The sequence below is a fragment of the Torulaspora delbrueckii genome, chromosome 1 (genome assembly GCF_000243375.1).
Source record: "Torulaspora delbrueckii CBS 1146 chromosome 1, complete genome".
Lineage (NCBI taxonomy): Eukaryota > Fungi > Ascomycota > Saccharomycetes > Saccharomycetales > Saccharomycetaceae > Torulaspora > Torulaspora delbrueckii.
The window spans coordinates 42,731-62,388 of record NC_016501.1 but is presented as its reverse complement, the minus strand read 5'-3'; the positions used below and the strand labels follow the sequence as shown (position 1 = coordinate 62,388).

At 41.7% G+C, this 19,658-nt stretch overlaps 11 protein-coding genes across 11 annotated transcripts; 6 read left to right on the top strand and 5 right to left on the bottom strand.

Annotated features, from left to right (window-relative positions):
• Window positions 1-51: 51 nt before the first annotated feature.
• On the bottom strand, window positions 52-1,290 carry LEM3 (Lem3p; the record flags this gene model as incomplete). The annotated part of the gene is made up of 1 exon (XM_003678530.1): window positions 52-1,290. The coding sequence occupies one exon, from the start codon at window positions 1,288-1,290 to the stop codon at window positions 52-54; it is 1,239 nt and encodes a 412-aa protein (XP_003678578.1).
• Window positions 1,291-1,516: 226 nt separating this feature from the next.
• PPM2 (tRNA methyltransferase PPM2) lies at window positions 1,517-3,550 on the bottom strand (the record flags this gene model as incomplete). The annotated part of the gene is made up of 1 exon (XM_003678529.1): window positions 1,517-3,550. The coding sequence occupies one exon, from the start codon at window positions 3,548-3,550 to the stop codon at window positions 1,517-1,519; it is 2,034 nt and encodes a 677-aa protein (XP_003678577.1).
• Window positions 3,551-3,836: 286 nt separating this feature from the next.
• FIG4 (phosphatidylinositol-3,5-bisphosphate 5-phosphatase) lies at window positions 3,837-6,422 on the top strand (the record flags this gene model as incomplete). The annotated part of the gene is made up of 1 exon (XM_003678528.1): window positions 3,837-6,422. The coding sequence occupies one exon, from the start codon at window positions 3,837-3,839 to the stop codon at window positions 6,420-6,422; it is 2,586 nt and encodes an 861-aa protein (XP_003678576.1).
• Window positions 6,423-6,494: 72 nt separating this feature from the next.
• Window positions 6,495-7,211, bottom strand: RRP40 (exosome non-catalytic core subunit RRP40; the record flags this gene model as incomplete). Its single annotated transcript, XM_003678527.1, has 1 exon — window positions 6,495-7,211. One exon carries the CDS (start codon window positions 7,209-7,211, stop codon window positions 6,495-6,497), a length of 717 nt encoding a protein of 238 aa, XP_003678575.1.
• Window positions 7,212-7,393: 182 nt separating this feature from the next.
• On the top strand, window positions 7,394-8,383 carry PFA3 (palmitoyltransferase PFA3; the record flags this gene model as incomplete). The annotated part of the gene is made up of 1 exon (XM_003678526.1): window positions 7,394-8,383. One exon carries the CDS (start codon window positions 7,394-7,396, stop codon window positions 8,381-8,383), a length of 990 nt encoding a protein of 329 aa, XP_003678574.1.
• Window positions 8,384-8,480: 97 nt separating this feature from the next.
• EGT2 (Egt2p) lies at window positions 8,481-10,616 on the bottom strand (the record flags this gene model as incomplete). Its single annotated transcript, XM_003678525.1, has 1 exon — window positions 8,481-10,616. The coding sequence occupies one exon, from the start codon at window positions 10,614-10,616 to the stop codon at window positions 8,481-8,483; it is 2,136 nt and encodes a 711-aa protein (XP_003678573.1).
• A 1,222-nt stretch (window positions 10,617-11,838) lies between these two features.
• Window positions 11,839-12,273, top strand: MDJ2 (Mdj2p; the record flags this gene model as incomplete). The annotated part of the gene is made up of 1 exon (XM_003678524.1): window positions 11,839-12,273. The coding sequence occupies one exon, from the start codon at window positions 11,839-11,841 to the stop codon at window positions 12,271-12,273; it is 435 nt and encodes a 144-aa protein (XP_003678572.1).
• A 495-nt stretch (window positions 12,274-12,768) lies between these two features.
• PEX6 (AAA family ATPase peroxin 6) lies at window positions 12,769-15,831 on the top strand (the record flags this gene model as incomplete). Its single annotated transcript, XM_003678523.1, has 1 exon — window positions 12,769-15,831. One exon carries the CDS (start codon window positions 12,769-12,771, stop codon window positions 15,829-15,831), a length of 3,063 nt encoding a protein of 1,020 aa, XP_003678571.1.
• Window positions 15,832-16,137: 306 nt separating this feature from the next.
• On the top strand, window positions 16,138-17,439 carry RPD3 (histone deacetylase RPD3; the record flags this gene model as incomplete). The annotated part of the gene is made up of 1 exon (XM_003678522.1): window positions 16,138-17,439. One exon carries the CDS (start codon window positions 16,138-16,140, stop codon window positions 17,437-17,439), a length of 1,302 nt encoding a protein of 433 aa, XP_003678570.1.
• A 238-nt stretch (window positions 17,440-17,677) lies between these two features.
• Window positions 17,678-18,181, top strand: RIB4 (lumazine synthase RIB4; the record flags this gene model as incomplete). The annotated part of the gene is made up of 1 exon (XM_003678521.1): window positions 17,678-18,181. The coding sequence occupies one exon, from the start codon at window positions 17,678-17,680 to the stop codon at window positions 18,179-18,181; it is 504 nt and encodes a 167-aa protein (XP_003678569.1).
• A 43-nt stretch (window positions 18,182-18,224) lies between these two features.
• Window positions 18,225-19,628, bottom strand: NOP8 (Nop8p; the record flags this gene model as incomplete). The annotated part of the gene is made up of 1 exon (XM_003678520.1): window positions 18,225-19,628. One exon carries the CDS (start codon window positions 19,626-19,628, stop codon window positions 18,225-18,227), a length of 1,404 nt encoding a protein of 467 aa, XP_003678568.1.
• Window positions 19,629-19,658: the final 30 nt, after the last annotated feature.

Genomic DNA, 19,658 nt, shown 5'->3' with positions numbered 1-19,658 from the left:
AACGCTACATTGAAATTGACTTTAATTTAATTTACATAAGCTCGTCCCCACCTACTTTTGCTCCCAAGAGAGTTGCGCTGGGTCTGCGAATTTTCTTCCAGAGATCATCCAAAACCCTAAGAGGACAATGGCAAAGGCAACGCAGATACAACCACCGATCAAATAAACTGTGCCCAGGAAATAGTTCCGACTTCCAATACTTGAACCATGCGTGATGTAAACTGCTTTCTTCCCGTTGTACATGGTAGTAGGCCAATGAAGGCCAATGTCAATCTGATACGTACCAGCCTGAAGACTGTCGTTTGAATTTCTACGTATCAGCTTGGAGAATTTGTGAAGAGCCGCGGGTCTCATCCAATTTTGGAACTCTTCCCATTCGTGTATATTTGGAATGTTAGTCTCGTTATATCCATCTGGAAATTGACGTGCCCAAAAAGGTGGTGGCACGATGTCTGTGTGATTGTATTTCGTTTTCCTGTACCTAGTACGATCCGTATGCCAGTTGATATTGCTGTTGCTCAAAGGATAGTTATTGTTAGAGTCTTGAACATTCGATAGCTCAAATGGGAAAGTATCGTTAAACATAGAGTTGGCAATCAGTCCACATGGATAATATAGTTTACCATCACCGTTGTGACCCAGAATTTTACAGTTTATACCAACGTTGTCCTCAAGGTCACTCCGGGAAGCAGCTATACCTTTGATCTGATCTTCGTTAAATGATAACACATATTTACGATGGTTTGCCGCAAAGTTCTCAATCAAATAGTTAACATAAACATCCTTTGGAATCTCTTGAGGTGTCGTAAACCGTAACTGACAAGTTCCACTCTCCTCGTCTTGGTCATCAGGGTCTGCAACATACCTCCACTGAGGTGCTGTGCTAAAGTCCTTATGTTTAGTGAAGATCATCGAGTAATGATCCGAGGGCATATCTTCCCAATCGTCCCCGGTTGGAGCTTTATCTTTACAATCCTGGTAATAAACAGTCAGCTCACTAACCTTGGAAGCCACTGAAAGCAAACAGCCTCCAACAATGACGAAAACCGCTGCTACTAGCAGGTAGAGCAGGAATACGTTCTTAGGTGAAGGCACTGGATTCCACGATTTCAACCGTTGTTGAGAGAATTCAGTATCCAGCGGTCTCCTAGTCTTCACTTTTTTAGGCTGAACCTCCTCATCTTCAAACTCGGATGCATCCACGTCATCCTCCTCAGGTACATCAACATCTTTATGTTCCTGGTCTTTCTTCCTAAATACACCCACTCGACTTAGATCAAAGTTTACCATTTTGTGTGAAGCCTTTAAGCACAAGCTTCGACGACAATTGAATTTGCCGGCTCCTGAATTGGATGGTCTAGCCTCTATTCACTTCAACAGCTGATTTCGGTTGTTATTCATCAAACACGTTTAAACTAGAGGCCGACAAACTCTTCTCGCGCGAATTAGCGAAAGGTTGGATTTTTCAGAATATTGATGAAATTTCAGTATATTTACAATAAAATTTACATTTTGACTAATCAAGACCATTGAGAATATTTGATATGCTAATTTTGAAACTCTTATTGGCTACAGCACCAAACCCGTAGCAGGTGGCCCCTCCACCAATTACTAGGAACTCATCGAGGCTGATTTGGACCAGTTCAAACCCAACTAAGAACAAAGGATGATCATCCCATATATCAGGATGAATCTTGAGCCCACATATTTTACCGCTCTTTATGTCGATGATTACGATGCTAGTTTCTTGGCCGAACAGCATTTCTGGACTGGTTCCACCTACCAACATAAGTGTATGGTTGTTTATGAACTTCACTTTGGCACCATACCTTTGCAATAGAGGATGTTTTAAGCTATTTTTGATCTTAACGGTATTGCCGTTGTAGGAAAAGGTGTAGAGGGCATCTGACACCAAGGTCTCATCAAAAGACCCTCCGACTATAACTCCAACCTGAGCTTCGTGGTTGTAATCCATTGCAGCCGATATCAAAGGTCGGTCAAGATCAAGATTGTGGTCAGGAGTTTCGAAAGTCTGTTGGACTGGATCGTAAGTCAAAAATGGACTTCCTGTTGTAGACCCTCCAAACACAAGAATTTGGTTCTCAATGAGACAGGCGGCGTGTCTATATCTTGATTCGGGAAGCGAAGGCCCTTGCCTCCAGAGATTGGAGCCCATATTAAACACCCACGTATCAGTATACCCGTCTTTGGGACTTTGTCTCCCGCCGATCATCATGAATTCTTGGCTGCTGCCTAGACTTGTTAAAGTATGGCACATCCTTACGGGTGGAGCTTCGCCAGTGTCCAATGGTATGTAATTTCCCGTGTCAACATCTACTTCGATTAGTTCATTCAGTCTAGCTGGACTACTGCCTCCAAAATACAAAACTAATTTGTCCTGAGCAGCAGCACCAAACTTCCTTGCTAATGAGGATTCTAATATCTGAAACTTTGCTTCAGTTAGAATCTCCAAAGAGCGAATAGACTTTGAGGGAGTGAACTTGTAAGTGCCATCGAAAGCGAAACCGGTATCATTAGTAGCGTGGCATATGATGTAATGGTGACAAAAGAGGTGGAACTCCTCTAATTCATCAAAAAGCTCCAAATATTTCACTTTCAGCCTTTGCTCTACATCGACTGATTCCCAAAGTTTGAACATATCGCCTGCATTTATGTTTGGAAAGCCCAATTTGCTAAATCGTTCTCTCTGTGACTGTAATGTTTTATACTGAAGGACACTGAGCAGCGGAGAATCATTCTTTCGAAAATGCTTCAACATCTGCTTAGAGAACGGTTCATTTTCGCCTTCTGGAATGAGTTGTTCAAGCATTAGAAAGTGGGAGTTAGGTAGCTCACCACATAGCTTTATAATATCGTCAGCACGCTCAGGTTTCATATAAGCCAGGGAAACCTCGGCAACAAATACTTTGATGAGTTCTGGGTCATCCAAGCCGAAAGGAACGATGTCCTTTTTGAAAGTTTCTAAGTAGTTGAGGTTGCAAGGCGCGGCGATATAATTCACAGTACCGAACTTCACGGCATCAGAAAGCTCGTCACACTCTGGACCAAGAATGTTGGTGAGCTCATCATTTTGCTTTATAATTTGCACTTTTTTACTGATAAGGTCTGGATAATCCAAGTCTAAGAACCGAACTCTTCCAGAGTATTTGCGGCTTGCCTCATTATTTGGGTCAAGGAGTTGGAAAGGCAAAGGATCAAACCCGCATCCTAAATTCACTACAACAATTTTCTTTTGCGTTGCTTCAACAATTGAGTCTAATCTTGATCGTATTGCATGTAATCTCAACCAATAACCGCGGTTAATGCAAGGAGAGCGTTTAGGTGTTTTTTTCACAAAATATTTGAAATACTCATTTGCTTGAGTGCTTCTGTCATTCTCGCTTAATTTGGATAGATATAGGACCTCGACGGATCTCTTAGAGGCAATGGACGAGTTATTTGTACCTTGGATGGCTAAATCTGCATATTTTTTGCGTCTATTTTGTTTCTCTAATTGCTTCAGCTGCCTTGGAGTCAGCTCAGTAGTCATTGCTAGGCAGTAGTCATAGATATAGAGACTATAAAGTCTGTAAATTAGGCTTTAAATGTTTATCTAAGGCTTCATGATGAATTTTTCATCTCATCGCTTACAAGAGCCATCACGTGAAAATAAACCATAAGAATATTAACTTTTGATCCATGATTAACTAGCAAGGTTTATTCGAAGAGAAGCCGAAGTAGCAGTTGAGCTGGTCCCGACTGCAATATTTTGTACCAAATATTCTGTGAAGTGAATCTTGTATTTGGAGTAAAACTCACAAAACAGGGTTTTGGATATGATACCAGAATCGATAGAAGATGGTGCACATGTCGAGGGAGCTGGCTCTCCTGAAGCATTCAATGAAATGTCTTTATCAAATGAAGCTCCAAAGCAGAGGAGAACAACAAAATTTATCCTGAGCAAATACACCATTTATGAAACTAAGGAAAGAATGTATATTGTCGGCAGTAATAAGCGTGAGACAATGTTTAGAATACTGGAAATAGATCTTAGTGTTCCACAAGATAGATTGAGTGTCCTCGAGGATAACGTTTTCTTCACAAGGAACGAGATTATGAATGTACTTTCTGGATTAGAGGAAGCAAGCGAAGAAGGATTGAATAAGAAACTGACTGGATATGGTCTCATGGGATTTATTCGATTCACAACATGCTACTACTTGATAGTTGTCCAAAAATGCAGTCAAGTGGCCGTGCTAGCTGGTAGATCAATTTTTCATATAGATGGAACTGCATTGGTACCAATAAGCAATAACTATAGGAAGCCGGACAAATATTCTGCAGAAGCTCGACTTATGTCGACGTTTCAAAGTTTGGATTTAACAAAGACTTTCTATTTCAGCAATACTTATGACATTACCAATACCTTGCAAACCAACTTATTAAGGGAAAAACTAAAAGCTGTAGGTAGGAGCGATATTTCAGTACCGAATGGCATTCCCGACTATAACGAAATGTTTATGTGGAATAATAACCTTTTAGAAGCGGTATTACCTTGCATCGATACAGTATATGATTGGTTTAGGCCCATAGTTCACGGATTCATTGACCAAGTCGATGTCTCAGTGCTCGGGAAGAGTATATACATCACTCTGGTCGCTCGTCGATCGCATCAGTTTGCTGGTGCTCGATTCCTCAAAAGAGGAGTTAACAAACAAGGATATGTGGCCAATGAGGTTGAGACAGAACAAATAGTTACCGATATGCTGTTGACTGGGTTTCATCGTCCTGGCAATGGATACTTCGACAGTGATAGGTATACTTCGTTTGTTCAACACAGAGGATCCATTCCTCTTTACTGGACACAAGAAGCTTCCAACCTCACGGGAAAACCGCCAATTCAAGTCACAGCTGTTGATCCCTTCTTCAGTTCGGCGGCAATGCATTTTGATATGCTTTTTCAAAGGTATGGCAAGGTCCAAGTGCTTAACCTCATCAAAACGAAGGAAAAAACTCCAAGGGAAACTAAACTTCTGAGAGAGTTTGAACAATGCATAACCTATCTCAATCAATTTTTGCCTGAGAATAAAAAAATACAGTATACTTCTTGGGATATGAGTCGAGCATCAAAGCAGGATGGTCAAGGTGTCATTGAGTTTTTAGAAAAATACGCAGCAGAGACTGTTTCAACAACCGGTATTTTTCATAATGGTGCCAACTTTAAGGTAACAAAGATACAAGAAGGTGTCTGTAGAAGTAATTGCATTGACTGCTTAGATAGAACTAATGCAGCTCAATTTGTCGTTGGTAAAAGGGCTTTGGGAGTTCAGCTAAAGAGCTTGGGTATAATTGACAACAGCTATTTGGAATACGATTCTGATATTATTAACATTCTTACAGAATTATTTCATGATTTGGGTGACACCATAGCTCTGCAGTATGGAGGCTCACACTTGGTTAATACCATGGAGACATACCGAAAAATTAATCAATGGAGCTCACACTCTAGGGATATGATTGAGAGTATCAAGAGATTTTACAGCAATTCATTCGTGGATGCTCAGCGCCAGGACGCCATAAACCTTTTCCTTGGCCATTACGTTTGGAAGAAAGGATATCCTGCACTATGGGAAATGAACACGGACATCTACCTTCACAACGAATATGTTAGCCACGGTCCCAAAAGAAGTTATACTCATTGGTGGAACAATTACCACATTATTAGTATTTCAGATATGCTCAAGGAAGAGATAATAGATCAAAATAAAGATGTATCCTTAAGGGACGTGATGCGGAATATTCGTGGCTACCCTGGGGCTTTCGACAATTATTGGAACGAGTACTATTTGCCCCGTTCGCTAACTTGGATGCCGGACCTTTTTGCGTATAACATGAATTCTACTAGAAGGTACCATGCAGCACGCGGTGAGAATAAAGATCTATCACCGTTTGCCTCACGGAAGCAAAGTTGGCTAAACAACAAGCTAAGAGCCATCACTATAAAGGGCGATGAGCACCCAAAGGCGGAATCCACATCAACCACACAAGAGACAGAGCTCGAATATGAAGATGACCTGAGACTATCAAGCTACCAGCTTAAAAAAGTGCTTGCAAAAGACGCTGCCATTAAGAGAAGCCTGGCAATTGCTGAGCGCAATGATAAGGTTCCGTTACCTCTAGAAGACTCAATGAGCAATGATTCAGAGATCACTGCGATCGAGAATGAGGAAGAAATGCGCGACAGAGATACGCCACTAGATTGCGTCTCGCAGTTGGACGACGTGATCACATACAGTGATTACTACGTCGATATCGATATCGACGTCGAGTATTACACTAATATCATGAAAGTCGACAGCTATCAACCATCTGAAGATTATCAAGATATGATCACTCGAGAAAAAGTGACAGTGAAGCAATGAGAATAAATACTTACTGTAGTCGCGCTTGAAATCAAAAGGGATATCGCTTTGTGTGATTAAATAGTATACATATCATTTTCCCCCTGCAGCATCTACAATATTCTTGAAGTGACTCTTTATCGTATTTTTATATTCGCTTACCGATGTCTTCTGACAATCAATGATAGACCTATAACAAGCCAATGTGTTCTTCACTTCTTCGCATTTGACCCATATCTTGCCGTTTACACCAATTGCCACCTCGAACTGTGTAAAGCTCGACAGTATCTTGAGCAGAGGGAAATCTTTATCAAACAATAAATGGCGGGCAAATCCTAAAGTGACATCTATCACTATTCCACCCTCTAGCAAACCGAAACCTGCATCTTGACCCGTTGTAGAGTCCAAACACTCAATCTCAGCTTCCAATTCCTTTTCAGCAGCACAAACTCTTGCGTACACTAAGTCACCAACCTTAAGCGTTGGCTTATTCTTCTTAGATGCATTGGGGAAAGCCATATAAGATAGAGTCACACTCGATGAAAAGCTGGATAAAGATACTTTATAACTGTCTGAAAATTGCCCGACTATTATTCCAATCACATAGTCCCCAACGGCTGGAATATATCGTTTCGAATCGTAATCAACATAAACCGTTTGCCCTCTTTTAGTATTGGCGATGACCTCGACACCGGCATTTGTTGGGCCTATCTCCTGCGTTACAGGGTCAAAATAAAGCCCTGGACCCAGCGTAGTTGGCTGTTCGCTATCAATATTCAGCTGGTCTCCTGGAAATATTAACGTAGACATACTAAAGCCACTTGTATATCCTCCTATAGCTCAATATCTTCATCAAAAGGCATCACGACTAGAACTTTTCATTTAGAATCATGAATTTGCACGTGACTAGAAACTAAAGCTAAACTGTTTCTATTAGAGATGGGCAACTAGACCTTTTGATAGAGGTATCAGCGAGTATATCGGATCTCCAAATGTGTTTCACTGGTCACTGTTCGATAACCACGATATTCCCCAGGACCCTTGTGGTAGTTTTATATTCATGGACCGCTTATGTGACATGTACTAGAGTGGATCAAGTGTCGCCCGTAGTGGTTAGGTCACCGGTTCTGAGTACGCTGGTCTTGGGGCTTTATACATACTATAAACTTATATCAGAGGGTCCGGGAAGCCCATTAGAATACTCAGAGTTGGTTGTGAGGGATGTGGCAGCGGCAGAGAATGGTACAGAACTTCCGCCGGAGTTTCTTTCTAGGAGATCCATAACTTCTAAGCGTGATGGAAGGTTTCGACTATGCAGGACATGTCATGTGTGGAAACCTGACAGATGTCACCATTGCTCAGCATGTAATAGGTGTATTTTGAGGATGGATCACCATTGTCCGTGGTTGCCTGATTGTGTTGGGTTCCGTAATCAAAAGTACTTCATCCAATTCCTGATGTATGCAACGTTGTACGCTTTCAATGTGCTAATATTTGACACAATTCAGTTGTATATTTGGTTTCATCAGGGAGATTATGAGAGACAACTCATAGATCTTGTTTTGTTTTCCGTTTGGCTTCTTGCCTTTGCGGTGTCAATTGCCTTGTCGTGCTTTACTGGCTTTAGCATTTATCAGGTGGCTCATAACCAAACCACTATTGAATTGCATATACAGGGACGTTATAGAGAGGAGCTGGATATATTAGGTGAATCGCGTAGGGATGATGCTACTGATAATGTTTTTGACTTGGGATCATCTTCAAAAAACTGGATGGATGTCATGGGTACCACTGTATTTGAGTGGCTTTTACCTATTCCAACTTCAAAGAGAATTAGAAATAGACATTCATTGGATCAAAAGGGATTGTATTTTGATTTTAGAAGCGACGTTAGCGAACGTCTCTTGGATAGCATGGACTTACAAGATAGGCTGCTGAGAAGAGTGACCCCACGTTCGTCAATGGAGCGAGGTTTGATTTAGAGAGGAATAATCTCTTACATGTACTTTAAATATTTATGCATTTCTATAAACTCCATTAACTTCAAAAACCGATACCCAATATGCAAACTCATCATCATTACAAAATCCACAGGAGAACAAAACTGACCAGCAGTCCACCGAAGCCTGCTGAGGCCCGAGCACCTCCATCCTGGTACATCAACACTGAGTGTGATGTCTGCAAGTCACCTGTCGAGGTCAACTGAGTCTGAATCCATAAAGAGCTAGTGCTGTTCATGACAGAATTGGTTAGGACAGTCGAGCTTGCTACGCGGGAGGAGATAGCTGAGGTTGAGCTTGGACTCGTGGTGGGCGCGGTGGGCGATTTGGAGTATGAAGTAAATGATTCACTGTCATCTTTAGTAAATGCACCGCGACTGCTGCTGGATATAATGTTTGCACGGGACGCCGAGCCAGAGTTCAAAGTGGTCAAAGGATACCCGCTGGCATAAGTAGTAAAATCGCCTTTGTCCTTGGTTACTACCACTTGACTGCTGGCAGGCACTGAGCTCGAACTTAAAGTAGATAGCGCACGTACACTAGTGTACGTTGTGAATGCACCACTGTCATCTTTGGTGATAACAGCATACGTTTTATAGGAATCAACCTCAACTGATGTGGATTTGGATGAGGCAATAGTGGTGGTGCCATGGGATTCTGTTGAAGTTGTAGTACTGTTATTGAACTTTGTTTGCAACGAAGAGGAAATCGCACTTACAGATGTCGAAGTAGCTGAGTCACTGGATAGTGCCGACTTTGACTTAGTTATGATGGAATCTTCGGCGGCAGTCAAGAACGTCGATTGGCTGCTAGCCGTCTTGTTCAAATAAAACCCTTGAGTTGAAGGCATCACAGAAGACAATGTCGAAATTGGAGTTAAGCTAGTCAAGGTTATGACTTCACCATTTATAGTTGTGGTAATCACAGAGTATGTCAGATATTCTTCTGAGGAGTTGGATTTCGAGCCCAGCAATAGCTTTCCGGGAGCCGCTTTGGTTTTTGTTGCAGTGTAACTAGTCGAGGAGTTAGCTGCCAATAAGCTGGTTGTCACAGGCGTTGAACTCACAAAACTCGTGGAGATTGAAGGGCTTGAAATACTATTGAGCGAGTCAAGAACACTTGAAGTAGCTGATGTAGTGGCAATATGACTGCTCAATGTGGAGATTGGAATCCAGGTACCAATTTCTGTGTAGACACCCGGCTCGGTTGTAGATTCCAAGTAATATGTCTCGTAAGTCTCTTGTGTAGCGGTTGAGGAGGCCAAATTGTTACTACTTTCATCACTATCCTGGTTTTGAACATTGCTCTGGGAGCTAGAGTATAGGTTAGAGGTCACCGTAATCGCATTTCTTTTCGATAATTGATTGGCATAGTCTAGCGAAACAGTGTTTCCGATCGAGGCTGTATTCAAGACATTGGTGAAGAAGTTAACACGGATATATTTGCCACCGTTTATCGTTGTATTGAACAGCAACTTGATCTGGGAAGAATCGGATAAATCCTTAAAGGCACTGAAGGAAAAACTGCGCGTAGGCTGATTGAATGCGTCCACTGCTACCACAATCTCAGCAGAAGTAAGAGCCGTATTGAATTGATAGGTCGTATTCGCTGCTTCTTGAGATGTAAAATAAAGTGGACGATTTAACATTGAAACTGGTATATCAGCTGTAAACCAAGCGGTACTGTTGTCGGCATTAATTCCACCATTTGAAGTCAAAGCCTGAAGATCTTGCGCCACGTAATTAATCGAAGTGGTGAAATCTGAGCCTGTTGATACTTCGAATGTGTAATCAATCTTTCCTGGGGATTGGATCTGTTTCTTTGCGTCTGTCGTCAGTTGAGCCAGAAAATCGAATGATGCCGTTACATTACTTGCCGCTTTTCCTTCAGGAGATATCTTCAAAACATTAGAACCATTTATGAAGACGGACCCCATAGTTTTGGAGTTATATTTTAATGAGAAGCTACCATTTGGGAGCGAGCTGAAGTCATCGGGAACAGTCAAATAAATATCATCCGAGCTGCCTTGGGGAAGAAAGACGTCGGCAGTAATGAGGAACCAATGGTTTTTGTCTGTGCAGTTTGTGGTGCCAGTATAAGCATCACTTAATTCTACATTCATAAAGAACGGTTCATGTTTTCCTGCAGCTGTGACTGTAGTCAAAAAAGCTAGAGAGATAAGACTCCCTATCAGAAAGCGAAATAGCGAAGCCATTATTTTATTAGTATGATTGTTTCAATGGTTGTCTTTGTATCAGAGTCAAGAGCGAGAGGAATGGTGGATTGCCTGTCATCTTTTATAATCGACATCTTTAGGTTTCTGGAATGGCTGGGGTGTATATTCACTCTAATTTATTGATCAAAAACTGATCTGACGCATTGCGGACAAGTTGATTTGGCTTAGTAGAAGATATTACTTGATCCAGCCTGGATCAGGATTCGTATTTCTCTGGCTTCTTGTAAATCAATTGACCAGCATTCAATCAGAAGGTTCGTGCGGCTGAGACCAGCCTTTTCCGAAAATGGAAAAACAGCGAAAGTTTAGGACAGGTTAGAACAGATGAATGGAAGAAGGAAGTTGACTAATTAATTCCAGCGATCATTGCGAAAGCTAGCTTGGGCTAATAGATTTCTATAAGTGATAGTGAGATTGTGCCGCTGGCGCCTGTAATTAGCCCAATTCGTAGGATAGAAGGGTGTTAGGTTATCACTATTCAAATTTCTGCTGGATATGGCGTAATAGTCAGTTAACTTCAGTCAGTTGATGATAATTTACAAGTGGGGTCAAAACTTCACGATTAGCCTATTCAGAAAATTACTGTAATTCAGTCAGGTTTCCATCTCCAGTGAAGTTTAAAGTTTAGTGCTGTTTGATTCGCCAATCACGCAGTGAAGTTTCATCTGCAATCTTATGCTTTCCTGTAATCCTGCATAGTTGGCTGTGGAAGTCAAGCTGCTGATAATTCTGCACTACGTGCTCGTACGTTTATATAGTATAGGAAGTTGATATTTGTATCTGCGTGGTCTCTTGCATTAAACAGTTTCCAATATATCCTCGTAGCCTAAGGTGTTTACGGACAACAAAACAGTACCAGTAATATTTCGATGCTAAGTACTTCATTGTGTGTTACCTATAGCATGTTCTCGATTGCCATGAAGAAATAGTGGACTACTTGAAACGAATGAAGGCCAAGTGTCTTCGTAGCCAGCCTATTTTCAGCTAAGAAATGAAGACTGAGCATATTAGAAGCTGTTAGATCGCTGCTCCTTGAGTCCCTTAACACATCTAAAGTCTCTCTGAAGCGATCCTTCAAGCTGTTCCGTAAGTTTATCCGAGTGTATCTACCGCGGTCTGCTATTTAAGACTACCGCTAGATAATATGACGGAGTCGATTAAAGCACGTATAAAATCTATCCCTTACGATAAAGTGCTGGAAATGGTGCTGCCGATAATCATTGGATTAGGAGTTACGATAGTGGCATTGACTGCGAGATCAGGTATCCGTGCTTGGGAAGCCTATAAGCTACTCTCTCCGATGGCTATCGCCAGGATGAACAACATAAAGTTAAGAGCTAAACCCTATCCATACAACAGCAAGTTTCAACAAGGACGACTGAATGAGAGTCTAAAAGCAAGATTAGAGGAGTATCGTGGTGGGTTTCACGGCAAAATGACTGAATCAGAAGCCTTGTTGATTTTGAACATTTCGCCTGAAGAGATAGAATCACTTGACGACAAGATGCTTAAAAGGAAATACCGGATGATCATGTTACAGAACCATCCTGATAAGGGCGGGAGCCCATACCTGGCGATGAAACTCAACGAGGCTCGAGAAGTGTTGGAACATAGCGTTATGCTACGAAGGCGATAAACTTGCCATATTACGAGAAGAGAATATTTAGTTACCGATTACCAAAGGTATTCCATTTCCAGCATTAGTCGAGAAATCTATTATTCTAAGCGTAGCATCAACTAAAGAACATTGTTCCCGTCATTATTAACTGTTTCTGTGCACAGCGGGCTTTGCACCCTCAACTAAACACCCAACTTGTATATAATTGCTGGAAACGGGCACTGCCAGCGCAGATTTGCTTGACATTACAAGAGAATCATTTATATGTACTTAGAGCCCAGTCGTCATGTAGTCAATTCTGCCACTAAAGTAAAGAAATGATATTTAAATGGAAAGTAGGTCGTTGAAGTAGGTGTACGACTGAACAATCTGTCATTGTGTATCTTTTCTGCTCAGTAGAGTTGATCATCGGTATCGCGTCGCCTTTCATTTGAAGGAAAGGTAGACTTACTTTGACCTCTTGAATAATGGCATCGGACATTACTAATGAGCTGCCATATCTGACTTATAAGTATGAAGGTAGGCCTGCAATTTAACTTTCTACCACGATGCAATTCCTGTGAGGTCTCTCTGAACATTTGGGAAGAGTGGAAAGGACACAAGGGTCCCCGTTACGCTTCCATTCGATTGCAATCTTATGATTCACCAGTACCGAAGGCCATCATATCAGAATGTACTCTAAATGAATCGTTAGCATTTGATAGTATTAAGGTGGCTGCAAAGCTATATAATGTGAGCCCAGTGGGTCCTACAGCTAGTCAATGTGAATTGGAGATTTTGAAGCAGAAGCTACCTGTGTTCAAAAGTGTCACCATGCTGTTGAAAGCACCATTATACACGAAACTAATGCAATTGCCTCACCCAAGTCATAGGGTAGAGTTTCTAGAATTGAAATATGGACTTCACCACCGCGAAACAGTGATTTACGATGGGTACGTCGTTGAACCCTCATGGTGTAGAGTCTCATACTGTGGTCCATATAGTGAAGGTCTAATAGACTTCAAAGAGACTCAAGTTGTATTTGTCAAAGATGATCGGGACATTCTGGTCGAGAAAGTGGTAAGTGACCATTTTGATGAGATTTTAAAACTAACCGAAGCTAGTCACTCAAGCGTTAAACTGTCGGCATTACAAAATTCAGTTCCATTGGATCTTATTTCTCCTACTACTGCAATGAATGATGATGATTCAACTTTTGTCTTCGCTGATTTCCGAACGTTACTCTTTTTAGGTGTGACAAGTGGTTCCTTCATAAGGATATCGAACGAGCATATTTCAAGAGTTGTCAAGGTGTTTATTTTAAATGCTCCACACAATTTCGAGAGCTTTACTATTTACGCCTCACCAAGAATAATCGCTAGCTTTCCCGAGGATACGGAGATTAGCGCTTCAAAGCATCCAGTAGATGAATTCCAGCTGCCCACAGCCTTCTCGGTCTCCCTTGCTAGGGTCGGCAGTTGGAATCAAGCTCAAAAGATATACCAGAATATTATTCTCCATAATCTCAAGAACTTTTTTACATCTAAACGGAGGGTGCTTCATGTCGGCGATATGATCCCAATCTCTTTTGACTCAAATCTGGCTACTTTGTATACCGAAGAGTTCGGTTTTGAGCAGTTGATTGAAGAGCACGATTCACTTGTGTGGTTTTATGTTGAGAGTGTGCAGATAAACGAAACAGATGAGATTAGCCCAGAGACTGAATTTTTTATCGACCCAGAGAAGACAAAGTTGATCACGGCTAATGTTGTTATGAAGGATCCGTTGAAATTAACTCGCTGCGATTACATATCCTTTTATGGTCTGGATCCTGTCTTTGTCTACAATTTGAACAAGTTTCCATACGCCAAAAAATTAATTGATATCCTTAACGCCTCGACCAGGTGTGAATCAAAAGGAATTGCTGTCAGCACTACAATACTGCTTTACTCGACAAGTCCGAATACCGGGAAGTCAACTTTGGTAAGATTTGCTGCCTTACAATTGGGGTTTAATCTACTTCATGTAGACTGTATGTCTCTGACTACCAATGCAGGATCGCAGGACGCTACCGCAAAGATAGTTGGGTACTTGAGAGGCAAAATCGAAAGTGTTTTATCACATGCGAGCCCTGCAATCATCTATCTATCACATCTTGATGTGCTATTAGCAAAGACAGATCAAAATCAAGATCCAGAAGGATCAAGAGCACCTAGAAGCATGGATTTGGAGGTTTCCAAGCTCATTGAAGATTTTACAGTTGAATACAAAGGGACTGTGTTTATCGGGTCTGCTACAGAAATTGATAATATCTCCACAAGTGTTAGAAATCATATCAAGTTCGAATTGGAGGTTCAAGTACCAGATGAAATACAAAGAGGAGCTTTCTTTCAGTGGTTTTTGTCATGTTCCATCCTAAACAGAGGTCTAAAAAACTCTTATAGGCGCTATGCTGTCAAGAGCGATGTGTCATTATCCAAACTTTCCTTACAATCCGCAGGGCTGAGTCCACTTGACATCCGAACTATTGTGGAGACGGCCAAATACAATTGTGCTAAACGTTATGTTGATGGTAATCAATGGGCAAGCAGCGCATACTCTATAACAATGGCAGATTTGAATTCAGCCATTAGTAAAGCTAGGGACGACTTCTCTGTATCCATAGGGGCTCCAAAAATACCGAACGTTACTTGGGATGATATAGGGGGCATGGATCAAGTGAAGGGAGAGATCATGGATACTATCGACATGCCTTTAAAGCATCCAGAGCTTTTTGCATCAGGTATGAAGAAAAGAAGTGGTGTTCTATTTTATGGGCCACCAGGAACTGGCAAGACATTAATGGCAAAAGCAATCGCCACCAATTTCTCTCTCAATTTCTTCAGTGTTAAAGGGCCCGAGCTTTTGAACATGTATATCGGTGAATCTGAAGCAAACGTTCGTCGTGTCTTCCAAAAAGCCAGAGATGCAAAGCCATGTGTCATATTTTTTGACGAATTAGATTCGGTTGCTCCTAAAAGAGGTAATCAAGGTGACTCCGGTGGTGTTATGGATCGTATTGTGTCACAGCTGCTAGCTGAGTTGGACGGGATGGGATCAAGTGGTGACGGGGTATTTGTTATTGGGGCAACAAATCGGCCCGATCTTTTGGATGAGGCGCTCCTGAGACCAGGAAGATTTGATAAGCTTCTCTATCTCGGCATATCGGACACGAACGAGAAGCAACACAACATTATATCAGCATTAACCAGAAAGTTCAACTTAGAGAGTGACGTGAACCTAATGAAATTAGCAGAAAAATGTCCCTTCAACTACACAGGTGCAGACTTCTACGCATTGTGCTCTGATGCAATGTTGAACGCAATGACCCGAACAGCTGGTGAAATCGATGTTAAGGTCGAAGAGTACAATAAGCTTACTCGACTAGATCTATCCGTAACGCACTGGTTCGATAAAGTGGCTACAGCAAAAGACACTGAGGTTACTGTTAAAATGGAGGATTTTCTAAAGGCACAACAAGAGATGGCACCCAGTGTCTCCGAAGAAGAGTTGAGACACTATTTGAGAGTAAAAGCCAATTTCGAGAACGCTGCATAAAAAGATACAACTGGGACTCAAACATGTTTGATTTTACACATAAGTTGGAACAAATGCGCGAGAAGAACTTAATTACAGGCCAATTGGAAGCTTCTCAGGCTCAGTAGAGCTTAGTTAAGCACACAGCTTGCATAAACGTCGTAGTGTATGATTTTTCACTGTTTAGCTTAACCTTCGAGAATTAAAGATATAGCCATAGAGTATCTAAGACCCGATACATATGAACAATTAATCAGTCTGGGTTCCATTTATCTAATTAGACTATAATCTGGGGATTACTGTCTGTAGGTTACTTCAGGTTCAGGAATGGTGTACGAGGCGAAGCCGTTTGATCCAATAACTGTCAAACCTAATGAGAAGAGAAGGGTGGCCTACTTTTATGATGCAGACGTTGGTAACTTCTCCTATGGTCAGTATCATCCGATGAAACCTCATCGAATAAGAATGGCCCACTCGCTGATAATGAATTATGGGCTATACAAGAAGATGGAAATTTATAGGGCGAAACCAGCCACTAAGCAGGAGATGTGCCAATTTCACACCGACGAGTATATCGACTTCTTATCGAGAGTCACTCCCGACAATCTGGAATTGTTTAAGAAAGAGAGTGTTAAATTCAATGTTGGTGATGATTGCCCTGTGTTCGATGGGTTGTACGAGTATTGTAGTATATCAGGAGGTGGATCCATGGAGGGAGCAGCCAGGCTCAATAGAGGAAAATGTGACGTTGCAATCAACTATGCGGGAGGACTGCATCATGCCAAGAAGGCAGAAGCTTCAGGTTTCTGTTACTTGAACGATATAGTACTTGGTATTATCGAATTACTGAGGTACCACCCAAGAGTTCTATACATCGACATCGACGTGCATCATGGTGATGGTGTTGAAGAAGCATTCTATACTACCGATAGGGTAATGACTTGCTCTTTTCACAAGTATGGTGAATTTTTTCCTGGCACTGGTGAGTTAAGAGACATTGGTGTTGGGAGTGGTAAATACTACGCGGTCAATGTTCCGTTAAGAGACGGTATCGACGATGCAACTTTTAGAAACGTCTTCGAGCCCGTTGTGGGCAAAATTATGGAGTGGTATCAACCAGCTGCAGTGGTTCTTCAGTGTGGCGGTGACTCTCTTTCCGGAGATAGGCTAGGTTGTTTCAATTTATCAATGCGTGGTCATGCCAATTGTGTGAATTACGTGAAATCTTTTGGTATTCCAATGATGGTTGTTGGTGGTGGTGGTTACACGATGCGTAATGTTGCCAGAACGTGGTGTTTCGAGACAGGTCTACTAAATAACGTGATCCTAGACTCCGAGCTACCTTACAACGACTATTACGAATACTACGGACCAGATTACAAGCTCGATGTCAGACCCTCTAACATGTACAATGTGAACACCCCAGAGTATTTGGATAAGATCGTCCGCTCAATTTTTGAGAATTTGGAGAATACAAAATATGCTCCAAGTGTTCAGCTAAACAACGTCCCTAAGGACCCAGAAGACCTGGGAGATGTAGCAGAAGATACCGCACAGGCGAAGGACACCAAAGGTGGGTCGCAATATGCAAGAGATCAACAAATCGAACAGGACAATGAATTCTATTGAAGAATCAAGAAAAAAGTTTGTAATTAGAAGAAGTAGAGCCGAAATAAGCAGTGTCAATTGTATCAATCAGGATTAATAGTTTATTACTATTACGCTTAATTAACCAATGAGTAATAAGCTTCAAAGCCGGGTTATCTAACTGATTTAATGACTAACCTTTGTAAGAACACATCTTATTAAACCATTGACACAGTTAGGAACTCATCGACATCTTCAAGCTTATATTTTAGTTGCAATCATGGCAATTGGTGGTTTGGGTCAATTGGATCAAGAATATGACGGATCCGAACTTAAAGTTCTGATTATCCATGCCCGTTGGAATCGTGAGATTATTGATGCTTTGGTCGAAGGTGCCGTCAAGAGAATGACCGGTCTAGGTGTTAAAAAATCAAATATAACCATTGAGACCGTTCCTGGCTCCTTTGAATTGCCATATGCTTGCAGAGTCATGGGCAAATCTCAGTTGTATGATGCGATTATACCAATCGGCGTCCTGATCAAGGGCAGTACGATGCATTTCGAGTACATTGCTGATAGTACCACCAAAGAACTAATGTCATTGCAAGAAAAAATTAATACTCCTATCATTTTTGGTTTGCTTACATGTATGACTGAAGAGCAAGCACTAGCAAGGGCAGGCATTGACGAAGGTCATACTATGCATAATCATGGTGAGGACTGGGGTGCTGCTGCTGTCGAAATGGGAATTAAATATGGTCGTTGCCCTCAGCATTCTCGCTAAGCATGCTACTGTTATAATTCTGATATATATATAATACACCGGACTATAGTAATAATCCACTGCCTTTGCCGGCTTTCCGCTTATTCAAATGCCGTAGAGCATCCCTGCGCCTACGCTTCAATTCTTTGGTCCAATCACCTCTATTTTCCCAGAATCTGTCCTCCCAGTCGGTTAGCTTCTCCATGACATCACTAGTCTTTAACTTACTCAGCATTGTCTGGCCCACCATAAATGGCGAGTCAAAATGAGGAAAGAATAGATGATGCTTCTCTTTATTTTGCACAGGTCTTTCCATCTGTTGAATCTCTTGTGTTGTCACAGTCACTTGTTCGACTTCTTCGTCCATCTGGTGGTCTATATCTTCATCCGACTCGGCGATCAGCTTGAAAGAGCTCGTAGGTTCAGTGCCTTCTGGGTTAAAAAGACTTCTCAAGGTCCCAGTGTTACTCACAGTGCCATCGTTAGGAGGTGTTTCTGCGCTGGGGCCGTTGGTGAATGTGGGGATAGGTTCGTCTTCGTCTTCGTCTTCGGCTTCGTCTTCTTCCTCTTGTTCCTCATCATCTTCGTTAGCTTGATCCGGTTCCTTGTTATTCGGCAGCATAGACTCCTCATCGGCATCTGCATTAACATCTTGTATTTTGCTTTTCTGGTATAATGGAATTTCATTGCCCTCATCATCGCTCAATTGTAGTGGCTTGTCGAATTCAAATTCATCCAGGACGCCAGCCAAGACATTCTTTACTTTATTCATCTCCTCCTTCTCATCTATCACCTCAGCATCTTCGTGTTGCTCAGGAGAATCATCCTCGACCATTGACCCAACTGACCTCTTTGCTCTGCTGTAGTCCAGTCTATCGACAATATGGTCCTCGCCGTTACGCCATTTGTTGTTCACAAATTTACTCACCAAGTCCTTTACATCCTTCTCTCTCTCATAACCCCAGAGCTTCGTCTTATAGCATTTGTAAACCTTAAGTGATCCATTCACGTTAAGCCTGAACGTTATGTTTCGCATCTGTACTTTGGACCTTGGTGATTTCCTTACACGACCTGGGATCACATTCTTCCTATCCTCCCAAGACATCTCGATATTTTCGATCTTCTTGAAGTGCTCCCAATTTCTCTTTTCAGTCACAGCATTCAAAGTTTGGCGCTGTTCTTCATCCTGCTTATGTTTTATTTCCCAAGCTGTCTTCCAGTCAGGTTTGGCAACATTCACCCTCAATTCGTTCCCTTTAAACTTAACATTGTTGAAACTGTTTCTCAATCTGTGAAATTGTGCTTCATCATCGAATTCCATGTTTATATATGCAAAAGTACCATGTTTCTCGAAATCCTCACTCAGGCATCGCCCAAACTTCGCAAAACGATTGTATAACTCCTCAAGACACACATCCGTATCTTGAAATACGTTTCCAACGTACAATCGCCTGGTAACAGCACTCATTCCGACTCAATCTTCCACTCTATGGGCAAA